Raw genomic sequence first — 21368 nt, 5'->3', positions numbered from 1 at the left:
TGAGGGAGAGACCGGACTTGGGTGAAGCAGACAGCAACACGAGCTCTGGACCAAGCAAGCTGCCTTCCCGACCTGCAAGACCCACCTCCGAGGCAGGGGGGGAAGCCGAGCCCGAAGACTGCTCCGATGTCTCCCTCTGCGGGGGTGGCCAAGATCCCTTCCTGCAGGCACAGGGCAGCCTCGTTCACGAACCTGGTCACCAGGCGGTACTGGATGTCTTCATCAGAGGACCTGCCAACAAGGAGAGACGTTCAGGTGGAGGAAGAGCGGGAGGGGAGGGCCGCAGGAGCCACACGTGGAAGGTCCAGCCTCTAGCTCTAGAGAAGGTGCAGCTGGGAGGCCAGCCTGTCCCCTGGAAGAAGGCTCTGGAGACTGCAGCACAGAGATGCTGGCCCTAATTAGCCAGAAGCTGAGCACCTAGAACAGGGCCTGCCACAGAGTAGATAATTCATATCCCCTGACATCAGCAACAGCCAATCACAAATGACAAGAAAGGGTTTGGAGCCTGAAGGAGCCTGGGGTAATTGTCCCCCGAGTTGCTCTCTGGGACCTTCGGTGGGAAGGCTGGAGCAGGGGCCTCCCCAAAGTTTGGCTGCCACTCCCGATGGAGGCCGAGAACGAGATGGCGTGTGGAAGGGCCCAAGCGCACAGTGCTGTGCCAGCATCGGGAGTGCCTGGGTCAGTCCCAGCGATCCCAACAAAGGTGGAAGGGGGGCCGAGAAGCTCCGGGCTGATGAGAAATGTTTCCATGCCACAAGCCACTCGAACTGACTTACACATCAGACCTAGGAGGCACCTGCAGACTTGCCAAAACACTGTCCATGTCAGAATTCAAGTTCTTACTCTTCACACCCTCCTGGTAGATGTAAAAGCCCTTCCCAGACTTGCGACCTAAAGGCAGGAAAGGTAGAGTTAAAAACTCTCGGAGCCTGGGCCTGAGAAGTATCTTTCTGGCTAGTTGGCTATAAAGCTCCTGCCTCTCTTCTGTATTCCTGAGTTTGTATTTCTAGCTAACCCTAGGAAGCTAGTGTTTGTCAGAAGAGTTCACAGACAAGGAAAAAGGTCTTGTTTCTTGGAAATCTGTGTGTCTGGATGGGGAAGATCAGTGGGTGAGTTTTACTGTCCAGATGTGCAACCCCAGAACCTAGGATGCTCAGGCCCTCACTCCGATTCCGCTGCTACTTTGCCAGAAGAGAGAGCCGCCTCCCTCTGGTGGGCCTCAACTGTGTACTCACTGTGCAGAGGTTTTTAATATTCTGCACACAGGTGGCCAGACAACACGGTAAAAGCCGATGTAAGCTTGCTAGTGCAGAAGCAGATGTAGGAGAGGCCTTGGGCAGGAGGAAAATGCCTGTCGATCTAGTTTAACCTGGGCCAGGGAGTGGCAAAGCTTCAGGAGGCCAGAGTTCTGCCTTTTGTCTACAATCTACAGGCCCAGGCTAAGGAGAGTAGTCATGAAATCATTTTTGAAATCCCCTATGATAGCAGGCTTCATGTTTAGCAAACACACACACGGGCCTTCTGTAACTCTGGTGTCAAGAAACTGCTCAGAACTTGGTGAGTGATGGTCCTAGCTATGTTTCCTTGAGGCTACTCACCCAGGAAGCCCTTGGACACCATCTGTTTCAGCAGTTCTAGGCTTCCACCTCCAAATCTCTCCCCAAAGGCTTTGCCTAGATCTTCTGCTACGTGTTTTGCTACATCCACGCCAACTTCATCCACCAGTGTGGCAGCACCAACAGGAAAGCCAAAGCTTGTGGTCAGAGAATCCAACTTCTTAGGGTCCACTCCTTCCTGAATGAGAAGGGAAGCAGGGACCTCAGGGGAAGGCCATCTCTGACCCCCCACGAGGGCTCCCTGTGCTCGCCTTCAGAAACAGCCTTGTGCCACACCCACCTCTCATCTGGGTGCCACCTGGCCAGGCCAGGGCGGGCACTGCTACACTTAGGGAAACGTAAGAGGCGTAGGAGTCACAAGGGCAAAGTCTGAGCCTTCCCTAACCTATAGCCCTTTAAGGAAGGCTTGAGATGAACAAATATTTCATTTCCCTGTTGCCTGCAACTCTGAATCTCAGTAGCAACAAGATTCCATGGCCGACAGGGCGGCTTCCACAAGTGGGAGAAGAGACACTACTGAGGAGCGGTGCTGCAGAGTCCCAGGATCCCTGTGTCTAAGGGCCTGGTGAATGACCTCGATGGCCACCAGAAGGGCTGGCTTGCACAGAGGCAGATGTAGCACCAGGTGGGCCCTGTTCTGGACAGTCCCTGCCTCAAAGAGGGTGCAGAAGCAGCATGGGAGAGCATGTTGGGAGGCCTTTGGCCTAATGCAGCAGAGGGGAAGCTAAGAGAGCAGAGCTCAAATTCTGCCACCGGCCCATGACTTCCCACCACTTGCATAAAGGGAGGGCACAAACGGGCCTTCTTGGAGAAGAGCCAGGAGCTGGTGTATTAGGAGGCAGCTTGCTCCTCTTCTTGACATTACAAGTGTGGAGGACCGGTCTAAGGAGTGGAAGACACCTCAGACATTCCAAGGGCAATACCAACCTGGAGAATTCGGAGGACTTCAGACATCATGGGTGCGAGACACCTCGTGGTGTAGAAGCCAGGTCCATCCTGCCAAGGAAGAGAACATGAACTTGGTGGCCCCTCTGTTGTGGGTACTACCTGAGTTGAAAGCAGTCTCTCTTCCCCAGATTGCATTTCAAAGTTCAAAGTGATTATAAAGTCAATCAGAACCCTTCAAAGAGACTTCGAGGGGAGCCACAGCCAGGGCAGCACGGCTTGATTCCCAGAACACAGCGCATGGCTTCGCGGTCACCAGAGACGTCTGGGACAGCTGAGGGCGCCTGCCACGTCCGACACTCCCCACTGACCCGGACTCAGTGGTGCAGTCAGCACCACTATCCAGGTTGTAGGCAACCAGGAGGAAGTCATGTCCAAAGTTGGTGTGTTTGCCTCAGACAAGTTACAAAAAGCCCGGAGATGTAAGGAGTCTCAATAAAACTTTCCCAATCTGCCACTCTGTTACACAGCCCCTCACCTTCACCACGATGATGACCTTCCCCTGCCTGAGGCCCACGGCTACAGCAGAGGCACTTGTGTCCTTAGACGTTTTCTCCGTTGTGATGATCTCCAGCAGCTGCATCTTGTCCACAGGAGAGAAGTAGTGCATGCCAATCACCTGGCAAAGGAAACAGGAAGCCAAGAGACTGAGCACTGAGGAAGAAGCTTAGCAGCACCTTTCCTGCTGGCAAAGCCGTGGGGAGAAAGGTGGCTGGAATGCAGGGACACTGCTTGCTACAATCGGGTGGTTCGGCTCCATGGCTCTCTGACCCAAGTTCGGAGTGTCAGGGAGCGCTTACTGGACTCCTCTTCCATCTGCTCCCTGGGCTTTTCACTAAGGGCGACTGATTCTCAACAACCGGCACGAAAATGACAACTGAAGGCCAAGCTGGATGTATCAGGGAAGAGTGAAGGTCCCACTTACGTTAGTGAAGCTGAAGGTTTAGGTGAGGGTCCAGCTTTTTGGGGGGAGAAGGGGCAGGGGGAAAGCCATCCGGCCCTAACAGACTGAGGTGGCTGGTCGCCCTACTTGTGCCCCTTTGGCCTTCCTTGAATTCGAATGCTATAAGGCCAGCAGGTGATAACAGTTATCCAGGATACCCGCAGGCTGGACGGCAAAGTGTGATGCTCGTTCCACTCCACTGGGGAGAAGGAGAGGCTGGCGTCTCGGGAATGGTGGCAGACTGCCTTTGCTGGTTTGCACTGTGGCGGCGGTGGCAGAGTGATGAGGCCTGGCCAGGGCTGTCCACCCGCCTTTCTACTGCTTTTGTGCCCTCCCCAGTGTTACGCTGTCAGCTGCCACTTCTCCCTGGGACCTTTCCCTGCCATCACTGAACCTGCCTCTACCAGGCCCTAACCTGCTGAATGCTAGGAGACAAGATTGCCTTGCATCCACCAGCTATTACAATAGGAATGAGGCGGCTTCTGTGTTCTTAGTACATGGATTGTGTGTGAACCTTTTCAAATCCTTCAAGTCTTTTCTACTTCCTGCCTGCTTTTGGCTGGTTCTGGTTAGATGAGGCCAACTAGGTCCTCCTGAGAGGGGAGCTGTGTTATTTCTCCTTGAGTGTTTTTACTTTCCCTTGGTTACTCTGGTAGACAGCAGAAGCCCAAAGATAAACGTCTAGGCCTCATTCCCAATTGCCGAAAGTGCACCCACACCTGGCCCTTCATGCCCTGGGCTGAAGGTCTAAGTTACCTCACCGGGGGAGACATCCCACCACACGCTCCGACCCTCCGTTCCTGAGTCAGGAATTGGAACCAAACCAACCCCGGACAGTCACCAGAGTCTGCTCTGGAGCTGAAGTGATAGTTTGGAGCATCCCTTCTCAGGGCCTATCTTTCACTACCTAATTGTGATAGGGTAGGTCTCATAGTCTAAACCTGCATATTAATTCCCATTAGGGCTGCAAATCACCTATAAAGGTATCTTTCGTTGTATGTCACTTGTTCCTGCAATGCATGCTGGTTGTACTAGCTTTTGCTGTGCCCAGTTTTGGGGAACACACTGTCACCCCCATTCATTTCATAATCCATACTAGTCCCTTCTCACGTTTTAGCCTTTACCAGTGAGTCTGAAGCTGTAAAACCTTTTAGGGTTTTTCTCTCTTCAGGATTTACCTTCTCGGGTCTTTTGCTGACAGCGGCGATTTCATTGATTGGGAGAGCCGATGTGTTACTGGCAAAGATACAATGCTCTGGAATCACCTGCGGAGGAGGAGCATTTAAGACTATGTCAAGTAGGCCTGGGAGATGACTCGAGTCCAAAGAGGCTAAGGAGTGTCACTGGGCCCAGCCCACCACCTCAGCCAGAACCGCTCAGGCAGCAGACACCACTCACCGACATTTTCGATCACCCAGGGCAGCTGGGTTGGGGAGTGTGTTGGCCTTTTCTATTTCCCATCCGGCCCTCTGGTTATGGCCCATCATAAAGTCACCTCATCCTAATCTGGAGACTACATCCCAACAGTAGGTACATGAGAGACCTTAGATAAGCACTGAGAAGATGGCGTTGAATCAAATCTCATTGATCTCAGATCCATTATGGGCCCTGGCAGCCATGGCTCAGTGGATTGAGCACTGGACTACAAAGCACAGGGTCACTGGTTTGACTCCCGGTCAGGGCACATGCCTGGGTTGTGGACTAGGTCCCATTGGGGGGGGGGGCGTGAGAGGCAACCACACACTGGCGTTTCTTTCTCTTTTTCTCTCTCCCTTCCCCTCTCTAAAAATAAATAAATAACATCTTAAAAAAAAAAAGATCCACCATGGGTGGCAATGCCTCTTCTTGTTTGGATCTGCCCTCAAGTATGAGAGCTTAAGCTTCCGACACTTCCACCTTTCACCTTTGGAAGAATAAGCCACGAAGGGCACGCCCATCTCATTTACACTCCGGGCTCCTAGGAAACAGTACAGCGCCACAATCACATCTCCAGTACACGAGCACTATTAACTATTAGCTTCATCAGCCTGAAGAGTCTCTCTGTAGATCCTCCCAGCATTCTGTCCACGACCCCAGCTTATTCTCGTCCGTGTTCAGCTGCCTGGTGCGAAGAACACGGAAAGCATACTGTCGCGTCTGTGCGAATGTGGGACAGGCAGGATCCTAGTAAAGATGAGAGTCAAGGTTCAAGATGCCTTCAACACACTGGAGAGCTGAGTGTAAAATAAGGTCAATTATAATGGGAATGCAGGTTAAAGTACTGCATTAAGATTTAAAAAGAAAAGGGGGGAAAAAAAAGAACTGGAGAGGCACCTGATGAACAAGACCTGAACTGGCAGTAAGCTTGCGATAAAGATCCCGTGACTTTGGTTAGTCAAAAGTATAAGGTGAGCTGCCCGCGGAGCAAGGCTGTAAGAAAGCTAACGTCGTCTCAAGCTACGACACAGTGGTACAGGGCCCAAGGCTGGTGGTAAAATTTTTTATGAAGAGCAAACCAATGTCTCCGAAGATGGCTGGCAACAGCTCTTCCCCTCCTGTACGTGCCTGTCACTCCCCCATCCAGAGGCAGAGGCTGTTTTCCCGGCCCCTGCATCTGGGCTAGCCTGTGACGTGCTTTTAGCAATGGAAAGCAGCAGAAGTGACTGGGCCAGTTCCAGGCCCAGCCGTAAGCCCAGTAGCCTCTGCTTTTGCTCTCCTGGAAGCCAGCAGCCCCGCTACAGACCACGCCTGGCCAGACCGCTAAGTGAGGACAGGCTACGTGGAGGAGCACTGCGTGCCCCAACCCAGCTTTCGGCTGCGTGTGAAGTCGCGGAGTGCCCAGCTGCCGCTGCGAAGTCCTACCCAAACTGCAGAGCTGTGAACTGTTGTTACAGTGGTTTGTCACACGGCAATAGAGCACTGGGACATGCAGAAGACACTAAAAGGGACAACCAGGACCGGGAGGGGTCTGGAGACAAGGATTATGCAGAATGACAAAGGAGTGAGTTCAGTTCTGAGCAGAGGAAGAGAAGTTCTCAGTCCTTAAAGTGTCATGTAAACACAGCTCTAAGTTTTTCTTACACAGAAAACATAGACAAGAAGACGACCTTGATGACCTCCTAACAGGACCCGACTCCTGTCTTCTCTTCTCTGAATAACTTCGAGTATCTCCTACCTTAGATGATTTTACTAGCTTCACTAAGAAAGTAAAGGCATCTGACGTTATATAAGAAGCTAAGATACACAGAATATTTTGGATTTTACCTTTAGTAATAATCTTCCTTCCCAAAGCTGGCATCTCTTTTCTCCACTCTACTAAAAATTGATGATTCCCTGAGAGCCCCCCCCCCCTTTCTCTCTCTCTAATCACTTCCCACCGTGCCTCCCCCTCTGCTTTACTTCTCTTTCCCTTCGAGGCCCTGCCCATCTCTTTTTCTCTCATAATAACCTTTCTGTTTCCACTGGAACTACTCTACTGACTTATTCCTAGTCTGCACTTCTCTTGATCGGGTCTCTCTCCCCTTTTCCTTTACCACTGGCTTCCCAACCGCTAAACTAACAAACTTTCCTCCATACTGATCCTCGCAAACCCAGGTTTTCCAAGAGCAAATATCACCCACTCAGTGGGCAGTGTGCCTCTCTCCACTCTGGCTGTGTCTGCTTCTGCTGCTCCTCACGTTCTACCTGTCACTGGCTCAGTGGAGCCCTGGCAAGATCATCTTCATGTCTAGGCTGAAGTGCCACCCAGCAGAGAAGGAATGCAAACCCACCCAGCTTTTCTGAACTTCCTTCCTCAGCTACATCCGGCATCACGCTGTGTATAAGAAAAGGATTTGGAATGTGTGTCTCACGAGTGGCACCTGTGCCAAACAGAGCTGCCTGTCTTCAGTTCCCGAACCCTCCTTAGGTTCCGCCTTGGAGCAGGGGTAGTCCTCACCCAGGCAGGCAGCTCAAGAGCACGGCCCCCTACGCACAGCACCTAGCGCGCTGCCAAGTCAGTGCCACTTTGTTTATATCGTTTATTAGCCCACAGTCTGTTTACCCGAGTGCAGGCCGGTCTAGGTCCCGGCTCTGTCTCATGCCTGGATTACGGCCATTTCTTCTTTTCTGGACTCCATACCACAAGTACTTGTTTCGCTCACGTCATCCCATCTCAAGAACTGGCTACGTAGAGCCTTTGCAACAAAGACCAAAGCAGTATTTCCATAAAACGGACATTTGAATCCTGCCTGGAGAAACTGTTTCTCCCCTCTTTGCTGCCTAGAGCTGAAGAAGTTTGGCTGTGGCTTACGACCACCCGTAAGCAGCAAGACGCCTGGCTATACATACTCCATGTGGCTATCCGTATATTCGGGTGACGGTGGGAGACGGCAGCTAGCAAGCTCTGCACCTCAGATAACAAGCTATTTGATTTTCTTCCTGTAGGACTTAGAGCTGACCTTTATGAGCTCATATGCAGTGTGTATGAGCTCAATAAAAACTCAGGTCTGGAAATGAATAGCCCTACAGCAAGAACCACGAGTTTCCAACAGCTCCTGTAACAACTCCGTCCCTGTGTCCGCCACACACACTAGGAAGCAAGCACGACCGGCCCCTTACTTACCGCTTCTACCTCCTTTAGCACTCTGTGCTTAAGACTGAGGTCCTCAAAAACAGCTTCAATCACCATGTCGGACTTTTCAAAACCCTGGTAATCAAGCTGCCCAGTCAAGTTGCTGAAAATGAAGTCTCTTTCAAATGACGTCAGAGCTTTCTTCTTCACTTTATCATTCAATCTAGAAAAAAAAAAACAAAACACATTCCTAGTCAAAGGGGAAGAGCAGGAAACTAACACTTATGGGGTGCCCACGGGCCAGACAGTATCCCCCCATTGTGAGGGAGCTCACACACGCAGAAAGGCTCAGGGGCCTCACGGTCGAACGACCAGGTACCAGGTTAGCAGGCACAAGCGTTCACACAGGTAACCCTTGGGCCCACATTCTTCCTACTACAAGATGCCTCGAACTTCCCAACTTACAGAAACTGTATCATTCATAAAACAGTTGGATCTGCCAAGAGGAGTAACATGAATGCTAGAATGGCAAAATGAAAGAGCAGCTCTGGTAATTCTCTGCCTACAACAGGGCAAAGAGCCACCCCACGCCCTAGACCCTGTGCAGTTATACTTGCTTATACATCATTTTGTTATTCTGTAATTATAATCTTTTCTTTTATTTTTAAAAAAGATTTTATTTATTTATTTGGAGAGAGGGGAAGGGAAGGAGAGAGGGAGAGAAATATCAATGTGTAGTTGCTCCTTATGTGTTCCCAACTGGGGACCTGGCCTGCAGCCCAGGCATGTGCCCTGACTGGGTATCGAACCAGCAACCCTTTGGTTCACAGGCCCACGCTCAACCCACTGAACTATACCAGCCAGGGCTGTAATTACAATCTTCTAGAGGACAGAGACCAAGGGTTATTTCTTATGTTCTTAATCTGCTTCCCGGTCAGTGCCTCACAGCACAGTGTAGCGATCACATGAAACATTAGCTCCAGGTCCCTTCTCTCTCACAGGGAGCTGAGGAGGGTTCCTGCCACGCACACATTTACCTGATGGTTTTTTACCTGCTCAGGAAAACAGGCTTCCTCAGGTTTTCACCTGACCACATTTTCAGAATAAATGGCTGGGAGTTTTCGTCTGAATGAAGAATGGAGCTAAACCCATTCACGAATTTCCTTAACCAAAAGAAAAACTAAGGCCACAAGATAATTGCTTTTTAGTGATAAAACTACCTTCTAATGGTAGGGGAGGGAGCTTGCTCAAAAACCAAACGTTTTTATTAAAATAAAGTTCTCTTTTAAAAAAAGCCACAAGATTCAAAGAAGTTCAAAGAAGAATTCAAGCCTTAAAAGTATGGGTTCAAAACTCCTGGTTCCTGACAGCCTTGTCAGTGGTCAGCAACCAAAATGTTTTGAACCAAAAGTTCAAAATATTCTTAGTTGTTCTAAATCTAATGCCTAATGAAACCAAATGCCGGTCCCTAGTCAGCAGTATGCTGAGGGACATTCACCAGAGCCTGATGTTTCTCAGGCAAAAGGGACACCAGGGCACCTGGACCCCAAAGAGGTCAAGAGCAGGAAGCTATCTGACAGGCGCAAGTTCTCTGTAGGTGGCTGTACGAAGTGCTGTTTGGGGACGCTTGGGGGCTAGTCTCAGCCAATGCTGGTACCTGGCACATGCCCTTTCTTTTACTCTAACTCCTTGCTATCTTAAAATAATCTGCCAAAATGATTACACCTGCCAGGTCCTGGAAAGCGTTATGGTGACAACATATTAGCTTCTCTGCAGAAAAGGGGTAAAACCATGCTTCAGCTACACAGTCCATTTAAGAAACAGAAAATGCTCACTCGGCTAAAAGTCCCATGCAGGACAGTCCAAGTGCAGCCAGCTAGTCTATGACAGAGGAGCAGAGAACTGAGCTGAAACCAATCTCCAGTTTGGCGAAGCTGCTGCTCCCCTCTTCCCCTCGGCAAAACAGGCAGTGGGCGTGTGTGGCAGTGGGGCTAGGGGATAGGCAAACGGGAGGGAGAATAATTTTTATTCCTTGTTAATTCAGAAGTAAGATGCAGACAGTCTTGTAAAGCCTCAGACACTGCGGAACCGAACCAGTTACTTGCTTCTCCACAGCAGCGCCAGTCAACAAATACAGGTTCAGGAGCCCTGGCCCCGGTCCTGCCTTCCACATGCGGTCAGCACCCACTTCCTGACAGCCACACCTCAGTTCTCTCCACGGGGACAGCCCTGCTGTTTCAGTGTTCCCTAGCCACACAGCTATTTACATGGGGACTGTCAAAACGCACAAACACCGCAAGTTCTAGTCTGACATCCCAGCACAAAGTAAATGGCGTTTTGAAATATCTGTAGGTTTTTTCTTCTGCATTCAATGATGCTAATGGTTTGTAATACCTGTACCAACACAAAGTGAAGGAAGGCATTACTGTTTCCAAAAATCAAAGGAAACTTAACTATGGAGTATCTCGTTTTCACCGTGTTCAGGAAAAAGGAATCCGTGATGGCACCCCCCCGCCCCACCAAAGCTGTTCTAACTCCCAGCGAAGGCAGACTTACCCTTTGAACACCTGTTGCTGTCCTCGGCTCAGCCCGCCTAGTGTGGCATCTTTAAGTGTAGTCTTCATGCCCTTGTCCACGGAGACTTGGGCGATGCCGGCCCCCATCAGCCCTGCGCCAAGGACGGACAGGTGCCTGGAAGGCAAGGACAGAATGGCTCTCAGTAAACAGCTTTCAATCATCTCAGTACCAGTGGGGGACTGCCCCAGTTATTATCTAAAAAGCCAACTGAAGCAGGCACAACAATAAGGTATGTCAAATAATTTTTATCTGTAAGAATATACCTTCAAGAAATGATTTTCTAAGTTAAACGTAAAAATCCATTAGGTCTACAAGAATGGGCCTACCCATTAGAATTGCACACCTGAAACCTATATATAATTTTATTAACTGTCACCCCAATAACTACAGTAAGAAAGAAAAAGAATTGGCCTACCCAAGAAGATCAAATTACATTGCTCTTCAATCACGCCTGAGATCACTGAAAACTTGGTTTATGCCTAAGTCATCCTAAGTGTTTTTGTTTTCCAGAGAAAAAAGCCCGGGTTGCATTGATGTGCCCAAAGACCAGCTGCTCTTCCTCCAGCTACTTCTTTGTTAGTGATTTTACCATCTTCCAGTCATCTCTCTTTTCTCCTGAAATCTGTGCCTTTATCACCCCTACTTGGATTAGTCCAAAGTCTCTTGGAGCCGCCTTGCTTCCAGACCTTACCCTTGCCTCCAGCACCCGCACGCACGCACAGTCCTGCCTCTTCCAGTCCTGAATTCCTCTTGAACTTGTCAGGACCACTTGGTTTACTCTACAGTATTTTGGAATGGCTTCATGGCCATTATTTTTGTCTCTTCAATTACTTTCTAAGTGTTTTGAGGCTAGAGATCGTATCTGGTTACTTTTAGTTTTCCATAGTTCTGGAACAATATGGGTGGTCCCATAGTAACTAAATAAATTTCTTTTTCCATGACAACTTCTTTCATAACAGAAGGCCAAGTTTATAGCACGGCAGATCTAGAGTTATAATGTAAGATAAAATTTCATTCCTAACAATTCTAATTAAAAAAAAAATCATATTCGTGACCCAAAAGGAAACCTAATTTCAAGTCCTGGGAACATCTTTCAAATGTAGTTTTAAAAGAATAAAAATATTTATACGGTGAGTGTTAAATAATTGGAGAACAATGAGAAAATAGGGTGGAGAAATATAAAGAACAGGGCTGAAAAAAGATTGATACATTTACTGCTTCAAAATTTAAAATTTGTTTTACAAATGACTCCACCACTGGGAAAGCAGAGAGGGGGGACACTCTTTTTTCAAGAGTAAAATTGAAGAGAAAATTTAATGTTTTTCATTAAATTTTCAACTCAACCTATTCTGCCTTGGGTATGTTATAATCTGTCCTTCATTTTTAGATGCTATTATCTTTTCCTTCCTTATTTATTTCCCTAGTTAGGTCAACTCTTAGATCATATTTTTCTATCCATTTAGTTCGGAGCTTTAAATTTTGATTCAGGTGATTTTTTTTTCTCATCTGCACGTGCTTGTTTTAAGGATATTTAATTCAAGTTTGGAAGTGTTCTGTTATAAATGTCCTCCATTGTGGATGTTGTTTTGGGGGAGAGTTTTCATAAGCTTCAGTATTTTGATTCTCATTTTTTTCTTCTCATATTCGTTTCACGTGGCTGTGGCCTGTCTTTCTGGTGTATCTGGTACACACCACCACCTTCTCCAGGTGCACATACTTCTCAATGGTACATGCAGACGGGAACAGGAGTCTGGAGTGGTTAATTAGGTGTGTAAATTGAAGAGCACCCTCTTCTATTGCAAAGTGCAGTCTCTCCCTCTTATATAACAGAAATCAGTAGCATTAGCTGTCCTCTGTTTATGCTGTGCATTGGGAATGGGTGGCCCCGTCGTCCTTGTCCACCTGTTTGATTTCTGCAGGACCCATGAGCACATGCAGATTTAAGTGGCCGCCGTCAACACGGAAGGAATTGACCTTGCCCACTGAACGTGAGACCCTGCCAGTACTACGCGAGACAAACGCACCCAGATGATGCCGGCCACCGCGCGTGCTGGAGGATTTACGGCTGCAGTTCACAGTCTGTCTGGAAATCTGCCCTCTCATCTGTCTCATCCAGATTTCTTGCCCATTTTACCTTCTATTTTGAATTGAAATCTCCTTAAAGGTGAAGGGACAGAGAAGGTAGTAACATTAGCTGCTTTTCTTAAATCCCTCACTGTAATTCATCTAGAAGAGTATTTCTCAACCTTGGCACTACTGACATTTTAGAAAAAAATAATTCTTTGTTGTGGGGGCTCATCTTTGGGATGTTTAGCAGCATCCCTGGCCTCTAGCCACTATATGCCAGTGGCACCGCCCCCCCTCCAGTTGTGACAACTAAAACATTTCCAGACATTGTTAAGTGTCCCCTGGGGAGCAACACCACCCAGGTTGAGAAGCGCTGAGCAAGACGGTGAGTGCAGAGGCATTATTAAATTTAAAAGGCTGAAGAGCTCGTTAGGAAGCATAACATTGAAAGGCTTGCTGAAGAGAATACATATGACACAGGTAAGTAGAATCTCAAATGCTTAGGTGGTAAGCAAAAAGAAGGACAAGCTTTTAGCAATTAGAATGAGGCTTATGTTTTTTAATGGGGCAGAAGTGTGAGTTTCCAGAAACGGTATCTGAAGTCACAGGGAGAGACGAGATCATGAAACAGGGCACAGTGTGTGTGTTTGGTTCGGGAAGGGGGCACCTAAACCAGACTCCTCAGGAACATCAGTGGTGAGACAAGGAAGCCTCCACAGGAACCATCAGAGAGGGCTGCAGAAAACTTAACACGGGCCCAGCTTTGACAGCCAAGAAGTTCCTGGTAGGAATGGGCATCTAACGTGCTCGGACAGAAGGAGTTCATGGCAAGATCGAAGATATAAACCTAGCTCTGCAGACCTCCAAAGACAGCTGCAAGCTCAGCACATCACAAAATCCACAAGGGCTTCCTAGGTAGAGTTAACTTACTTAACCTCCTTCTGCGGAGATCCAAATTTATTCTTCTTGCACAGGACCTGACCATGATACAATCCTATCAAGGCCTTTGATTCTTTGGTCATCGCGAGCTCGGCAAATTTCTGAAATGTGAAAAGGGAACAAGAAAAGGTAGAACTTCACAGTCTCGGTGATGTGGACCCCTCCGGTTCGGTTTCCCTGGGGAGCAGAGGTGACGCATGCGAGCCACAGCTCCTCAGGTCTCGCAGTGCCTGGGCCGCGGAGTCTGTCTCCCACGGATGTCCCTTCCCCACTCATCTGCAGCGCTTTCCGACTACAGCTTTGAAAAGGTTCCAGATATAACTGTGCTCCCATGCTCTACACTAGCGCTGTGGTAACCGTTCTCATGGAACCAGAGTGTCAGAGCCAAAATGGTCTCCACAATCCTCTCAACCAACCCCTCCTTTGAAAGATCGGGAAGAGGAGGCCCAGAAAAGTTAAGTGACCTTGCTCAGAGTCACACTGCCTCAGAGTGGCGAAGACGGAAGGTGAACTCAAGCAGTATGACGCCCAACTCCATTTCTCTTTCCACTGGCCTCTAGCAGGTGGCCCACATGGTCCCAAACCACTTTAAAGAGTACCTTGCCGCTTACTGAGAACAAGTCTCAACCCAGCGGGGAGTAGCATGAGATTTAGAGCCTGGGTTTGACAGAGCTGGGTATGAATCCTGGCTCTGCCACTTCCCAGCCGTGAGGCCTTCTTCATCCTTCCACAACGGAAAAACGATGCCTATTTACAGCGCGGCGGGGATGAAATGAGAACACCAGCCAAATGGCTAGGGTCTCCGTGTTAGCTACTGTCATCAGCAATAATACCAGGATTGGCTGGTATAACTACATGGTTTCCAATGGTATTTCAAAGAAGGAATCCCTCTAATAAAGTTGCTATTAGGTCCTAATAAAGCATTAAACAATGTTCTACAGAATTAATGCTTTACTAATCTTGATATAGTAGGTATTATTCAATAAACCAGTGATTTTCAAAAAGATTAAAAAATAAATAAATAAATAAACCAGTGATTTTCAAACTGTGGGTAGAAACCCATTAGTGGTCATGAACTTAGTGGGTTGTGCTAAATAGAACAGACAGGAGATAGTGAGTATCATGCTCACAATTTTGATTTATAAAATATGCTTCAATTTTCCTGTACACATGACTACGTATAGGTAGTTATGACAGAAAAGAAGGAACCAGAAGTGCAAGGCAATAAGCAATAGAGTACAGGCCATGTTTTCTCTGGAACTTGTCTTAAGCTCTTTGCACACCTTTTGTCTTATTATCAAAGAATAATCACTCTTCAGTGATTGCTTAAAACTTAAAAACAACCAAACCACTTAAATTTGTCACGTCACCAACTCAAAGTGGAAGGGGGGAGGCTGGACCCTGTGTCCCTTCTCTTCTTTTTTTAGTGGGTACAAAACATTTCTTTTCACTTTCTAATTCACCAAAGAGAGGCTGGGCTTCAAAGTTTATCTCTTGTTTGTTAGGCCCTAACAAATAAGGATCGGACTTATCTATCAATGTTTTCATTTTATCACAACAAAACCAGCCGGACTGTAGAACACAATGTCCGCGCTTCATTCCGAAAGGATTGTAACTCTGCCCCTGCTCTTCCTAGTTATATTCAATACCTTCATTATTAAGAGCAAGTTCAAATGTCTGGGACCGCCAGAGCTTTCTTGCATCTACTTGCTGCCTGAGATTTATCAGAAGAAATGAAAACCACTGGAGAAAAAGTTTTACTAGGCTTTGGATACTTTTTCTTTTTTTCAGTTTTGTACAGTTTTAGATCTTTGGCTTTCTTGTATCTAATAACAAAAAAAAAAAATCAAAAGAAAAGAACTTTACCTGAGATTCAGCGAGATAGCCAGCCTCTTTCCCTTGCTCAAGTCCAGTTTTTACCACCTGAAAAAACATACAAGATACTTATTCATTGTTGGAGTGGATTGGCAAGATGTACGAATGCTGAATGAAATCCCTAGTGTTAGTTTTTAAAGACTAGATTGGAGTGAGGAAAAGGAGAGGATTTAGTGCCTGGTTACTTAAGGCCGACTTAATTCTCTGTCTCTGAGGCTAGAGCCAACCAAGCTCATCAAAAAATGGAAGGAAATAAATAGAATTTAAAAAGTCAGAATAGGAAGACAAAGACATTCTATAGCTCGAACTCCACCTCCTCGTCCACCTTTGAACCCTATTATTTTGTCAGAGAAAGAGTTGTTGCCGCCCCTCTCCAAGTCCGCTTGAATTGCTCGTCCAGCTTTTCACCAGCTCTCTACCAGAGGGCAGATCCCCAAAGCTTCACCTTCAGGCCTTTTCTCCCTCTCTGCTCTCCTCCTCAAACACCTCACCTAGCTTACCACATTAATCACAAACTCTATGAAACTGAACTTAACATTTGGGGTAGGTTCTATCCTAAGTACAATGGCAAATAGAAAAGATGAAGAGATGACCCTGTACTCAATCACTGTAACTTATTGGAATGACAAATCAAAACAAACATAGAGCTACATCCTTAATTGACATCTCCATCTACACTACCGATGCCTGAATTTCCTCAAATACCTACACTCAACACTTCTCAAACTTAACTCATGTCTGTCTTTGGTGAGTCTCTCACTACCTGCCTATTTTTACTAGTATATCTCAGGGTCTTATTTGAACTTCAAGTGTGGGATAACAAGGTAGCTTCCTAATTCATGGCTCTACTTTGTTTCTCTCTAATCCATTTTCTCTGACTCACTACCATGACAATGGTTCTCTGTGGTCTACACAGAACCAAGGTCAAATTTCTTAATTCATTATTGACCAACCTTCTAAAATCTAGCTTTGATCTGCTGTTCTGCAGACACTTCACCGTCCTCCTACAAAAACTGATTTCATTTTAGGTCTCTTGAAGAGCCTGCTGTTTTCCACCTCCTGTAACTTTGCTCACAATGCCAACTCTGCCTGGAGCCACTTTCCCTCCACCTACTCTCTACCCACTTTCCAGGGTGCAGGCCAACTCCGCTTTTCCTGATCTCTTTTGGCCCATGGTGACGGTTCCCTCCTCTGTGCACTCGGCAATTCTCCTCTGTCCCAATTAGCTGGCAAAATTTCTATGCTGCTTTTATAATGTCACTTACACTGTTATCTGCCTCACCACATACCTGTGTCTCATCTCCCCAGCCCGGACTGGGAAATGAATGGAGGTAGGGGATCATGTTTCGTATTTATGTACTTCAGTGTCTCCTGCTCAAAATATATCTGTTGACTAACTCATTCTCCAATTCTGATGTTTTTAGTTATATGCTCTCTTAATCTTAGACTTTCCAGAGCAAAGAGTTCTGTTTCAAAGTCTACCTTTAGAAAAAAGTTTCTTTAACCCTACGATTGTTTCACCTATTCTCTTCGTTCTGTTCAGAATTTCTCAACATCGTTACAGCTTTTTTGTAATTATGGCAATGAGGAAATCGATGAATGAGACACTGTAGTTACCGACAACGGTTTTGACAAAGGATAAAATACAGTCATCAATTTTTGTTTCAACTACGTTTCTATAAATGCTCAGTATTTTACTAGCCTTGTTATACTGACATGACAGAAATTCCATCCTGGTTTATAAGTGACAGTTTTAAACTCATCAACTAATTAAGTATGATGCATTATCCCCAAATACAACAGTTTATATGAATCCCTATAGTTTGTTGTGTTCTTCCTTATTTTTGGAGGGTACTTCAATAGCAGAATGCAGACGTTCTGTACTGGTGCACACAGGCCAGAGGGGTGGTGAGAGTGCCGTGCTATATACAAAGGGAGAAAATACATGGGACCTGAGAGTGGGGGAAAAAGACTCACGTCAATTATTTTCAGAGGCGCAGGATAAAGGCCTTTGGTCTGCTTTCGTACTTGTTCTTCCACCTTTTTGTACACTTGCTGCCTGACAAATGGAATACTCATGGCGTACGACGTCAATTCTGTAAGGTAAAATGCTTTTAGACACTTATTGGCAATGAGCAAATTCCTTGTTAGTTTGTTCTGTAAACTCCATAAAAATGCAGGCGTTCTAGCTACCTGAAAGAACTGCTCTTTACTCTGATACACAGAATCTAAAGTTCAATCTCAGCACTCTTTTAAACACAGTTTCATTAGGTGATAAATTCTAAAGCTAGGTCTTGTAGTGTTCTTCTTTTGTACTAATGCTAAAAATTTTCTGTGGAAGTTTTCAAACAACGTTTTTAACTAGGCAGTGTAAGGTTCAGGAGCTGCCCCAGAGCAGAGCTACCGCACCCCCAAGGCTGACTCCATGCTTCTAGTAAATGATTCACTTACCTCTTCCTCACTTAAAAGTTATAGCAAATAAAGTTAAACTCCTTGCAACGAAGCATTGCCTTGTTTTTTTAACAACACTCACTTTCCATTAATCCCCTGTTTCTCTTTAAAGAGATTTTCTTATCAGCTAGTCCTTTGGCAAAAGTAACTGCAACTTCTTCTAGGTATTCAACAGTCCGTTCCTCTGGAGGTTTGATTCCTGGTCCTGTAAAAAGGAACAACAGACTGGGATGCAAATTGGGCTTAGATCAGTCCCTGGAGGCAAAGGACCAGCACGACAAGGCAAGAGGCCCTAGTCCTGGCTCTCAGCTCAGGAGCTTTCTGTGTCGGTCAGGTGAGAGACCGGTAGGGGGAGGAGTTAGGGCCTAGGCCTCCCAGCTGGGGACCGAGCTCGTGAGGACTCACTGTACTCTGACCACCACAAACTTAAACTAGCAATATATAACAGGAAGATACCTGACACATCCCCCAAATATCTGGGAATTAACACACTTCTAAATCACACGTGGGTCAAATAAGAAATCACACAAAAAAATCAGAAAATATTTTGACATTCAGGGAAATGAAAACATTACATTAAAATATGCAGATAAAGAAAGCAATGCTAAGAGGGAAATTTATAGCTTTAAATGTTTATGTTAAAAAGAAGAAACGCCTAAAATCAATGATGTAAGGTTCTACCTTAAGAAACGAGAAAGAGTAAATTAAATCCAAAGCAAGCAGAAAGAAAGAATGATAGCTGAAACCAATAAAATAGCAAACAAATGTACCAGAAAAAATATCAATGAAACTAAAAGCTGGTTCTTAAAGATGATCAATAAAGTTAATAAATTTCTAGTCAGACTCATCAGGAAGAGAGAAAACATGTATTATCAATGTTGGGAATGAAAGAGGAGACACCATTCCAGAGTATAAAAATATTAAAAGAATAATTTTGAAGTATTATGAAAAACTTTATTGCAATAACTTTGGTAAGTTAGATCAAACAGACAAAATCACTGAAAAACATTCAGCCACAGCTCACTCAAGAAATGGAAAACCCAAATAGCCCTGTATCCCTTCAGGAAACTGAGTTCATAGGGGAAAACCTTCCCACAAGAAAACTCCAAGTCTGTGACTTCACTAGTGAACTCTATAAAGGATTTAAGGAAGAAATAATAGCAATTCTACACAAAGTCTTCCAGAGAAGAGAAGAGAAGATTTTCCAACTCATTTTATTAAACCAGCATTATCCTGATAAGAATAGCAGGCAGAAATATCACAAGAAAACTATCGCTGAGGTAATTACCGCTCATAACCAGGCATAAAAATCCTTTACACAATTTTAGCTGATCCAGCCAACAATTTAGTACATCATGACTACGTGGATTTTGTTCCAGGAATGCAAAGCTAGTTCTATAGTCAAAAATCAGGGTAACTGACATCACCAACGGACTAAAAAAAGAAAAAACCCACACAATCATCTCAATAAGAGCAGAAACAGCATTGGACAAAATTCAACATCTGTTCTCAGCAAAATATAAATGAAAGGGAACCCCACAATCTGATAAAGGGCATACAAGAAAAATCTACATAGCTAACATTAAGCATCAGGGCGCATGCTTCCTCCTAACACTGGAGCAAGTTAACCTTAGCTGCTTTCCCACTTCTGTCCAGTATCACACCAAAGATCTTAGCCATCAGCAGTCGGTCAAGCAAAAGAAACGAATGTCCAGATGGGAAAGGAGGAAGTCAAAATGCCTTTGTTTGTAGACAACATGATTATTTATGTAGAGGGTCCTTAGGAATCTACAGAAAAAGCTAATAGAACTAGTAAATTTAGCAAAATCACAGAAAACAAGGTCTATGTATAAAAATCAATTATATTTATATAGTAGTAATTAACAAGGAGAAATTAAAGTAAAGTATGAAACACTTAGGCATACATTTAACAAAGTGTGTGCAAGATCTATTCAATGAAAAGCAGAGAACACTGCTGAGAGAGACTGAAGAAGACCCAAACAGAGCGCTACCCCACGTTCACCATGACAAGATTCAGCATGTCGAAGATGTCAGTTCTCCCCGCCTGACAGTGACTCGATGCGGTGTCACTCAGAATCCGAGCAGGGGTGTTTACAGATAGGGCTTCGATGACTGTGAAGTTTATATGTGAACGGAAAGAAACTAGTGTAGGCGAAGTAATTTTGAAAGAAGAGAAAGAACCGAGTTAGAGAGGGTCACACTCCCTGATTTCAAGTGTTATTAAAAAAACACAGTAATTAAGACAGCGTGATATTGGCTTAAGTGAAGATATATAGGTAACTGGAAATGGGAAATCCAGACATAGATTCAAACACAGAGGGGCAACTGATTTCAACCAAGGTGTCCGGGCAGTTCAACGGGGAAAGAAGAGTCTTCCCAACAAACTGTGTTAGGACACTGGGATACTCTTATGCCAACAAACAGACAAACAGACAGAAACACCTTCAATCTTTACCTCACGCCGCATACAAAAATTAACTTGAAAAGGATTGCAGACCGAAATGTAAGAGCTAACCTACAAAACTGCCAGAGGGAAACACAGGAGAAAATCTCCGTGGTCTTGTTAGAAAAAGGTCTCCCAGATGCAACGCCAACAGCATGATCCATACATGGGACCTTGGATTTCACTGAAATTCAACAATTTCTGCTCTGAGATAATGGAGGCAAGCCACAGACAGGGAGAAAATATTTGAAAATCACAAATCTCATAAAGGACTTGTATCCTGCTATATAAAGAACTCTGAAAACTCAATAAAACAAAACAAAACCCAATCAAACGAAATGGGTAAAACATTCAGACACTTCACCAGAAGATACACAGAAGCAGATAAACACATGAAAGAAATGCAGTATCTTTGGTGACTAGGAAGGTACAAATTAAAACCACAATGAGACAGTGCTACACTCCTATTAAAATATCTAAAATTAAAAAAGACTGACTGTGCAAAGTGGTCGGTAATTATAATAGAACCCACGCTGCCAGCCCTCAAATAATGCTGGCAGAGTGCAAAATGGTGTTACCACTTTGGGAAAACAGTTTGACAATTTTATAAAAGTTAAACACACATCTATCATATGGTCCAGCCAATCTACTCTTTGATATTTGTCAAATAGAAATGAAGTACAGGTCCACACTCAGAACAGCCCTGAATTGGAGACAACTCACTGTCCACCATTTGGTGAATGGATATACAAGTCACGGTGTAGCTACACAACGGAATAACCCTCACCAGTAAGAAGGGACACACTGCTGACAGTGCAACAAGGTGGATGAGTATCAAAGGCATTACACTAAATGAAAGACACAAAAAACTACAAACTAAAATGTTCTATTGTATGATCATGATTGTGTTTACACAGTTACGTACATTTGTCCAAATTCAAACTGTACATCAAAAACTGG

At 45.5% G+C, this 21368-nt stretch overlaps 1 protein-coding gene across 1 annotated transcript in view; it reads right to left on the bottom strand.

The window, feature by feature from the left end:
• Positions 1 to 21368, bottom strand: part of HADHA (hydroxyacyl-CoA dehydrogenase trifunctional multienzyme complex subunit alpha) — a 34752-nt gene that overhangs the window by 505 nt on the left and 12879 nt on the right. The window contains exons 8-19 of the mRNA XM_053923747.2: positions 18027 to 18149; positions 17471 to 17589; positions 15485 to 15541; positions 13610 to 13719; positions 10592 to 10726; positions 8087 to 8258; positions 4683 to 4769; positions 3040 to 3180; positions 2544 to 2612; positions 1599 to 1794; positions 777 to 891; positions 86 to 231 (exon numbers count right to left, since the gene is read on the bottom strand). Of these exons, the coding sequence (XP_053779722.1) occupies positions 86 to 231; positions 777 to 891; positions 1599 to 1794; positions 2544 to 2612; positions 3040 to 3180; positions 4683 to 4769; positions 8087 to 8258; positions 10592 to 10726; positions 13610 to 13719; positions 15485 to 15541; positions 17471 to 17589; positions 18027 to 18149 (1470 nt within the window). The remainder of the gene's footprint in view (positions 1 to 85; positions 232 to 776; positions 892 to 1598; positions 1795 to 2543; positions 2613 to 3039; positions 3181 to 4682; positions 4770 to 8086; positions 8259 to 10591; positions 10727 to 13609; positions 13720 to 15484; positions 15542 to 17470; positions 17590 to 18026; positions 18150 to 21368) is intronic.

The sequence above is a fragment of the Desmodus rotundus genome, chromosome 5 (assembly GCF_022682495.2).
Source record: "Desmodus rotundus isolate HL8 chromosome 5, HLdesRot8A.1, whole genome shotgun sequence".
NCBI classification, from domain to species: Eukaryota; Metazoa; Chordata; class Mammalia; order Chiroptera; family Phyllostomidae; genus Desmodus; species Desmodus rotundus.
Note: the sequence above shows the minus strand (reverse complement) of the source record. Positions and strands in the feature narration are given on the sequence as shown.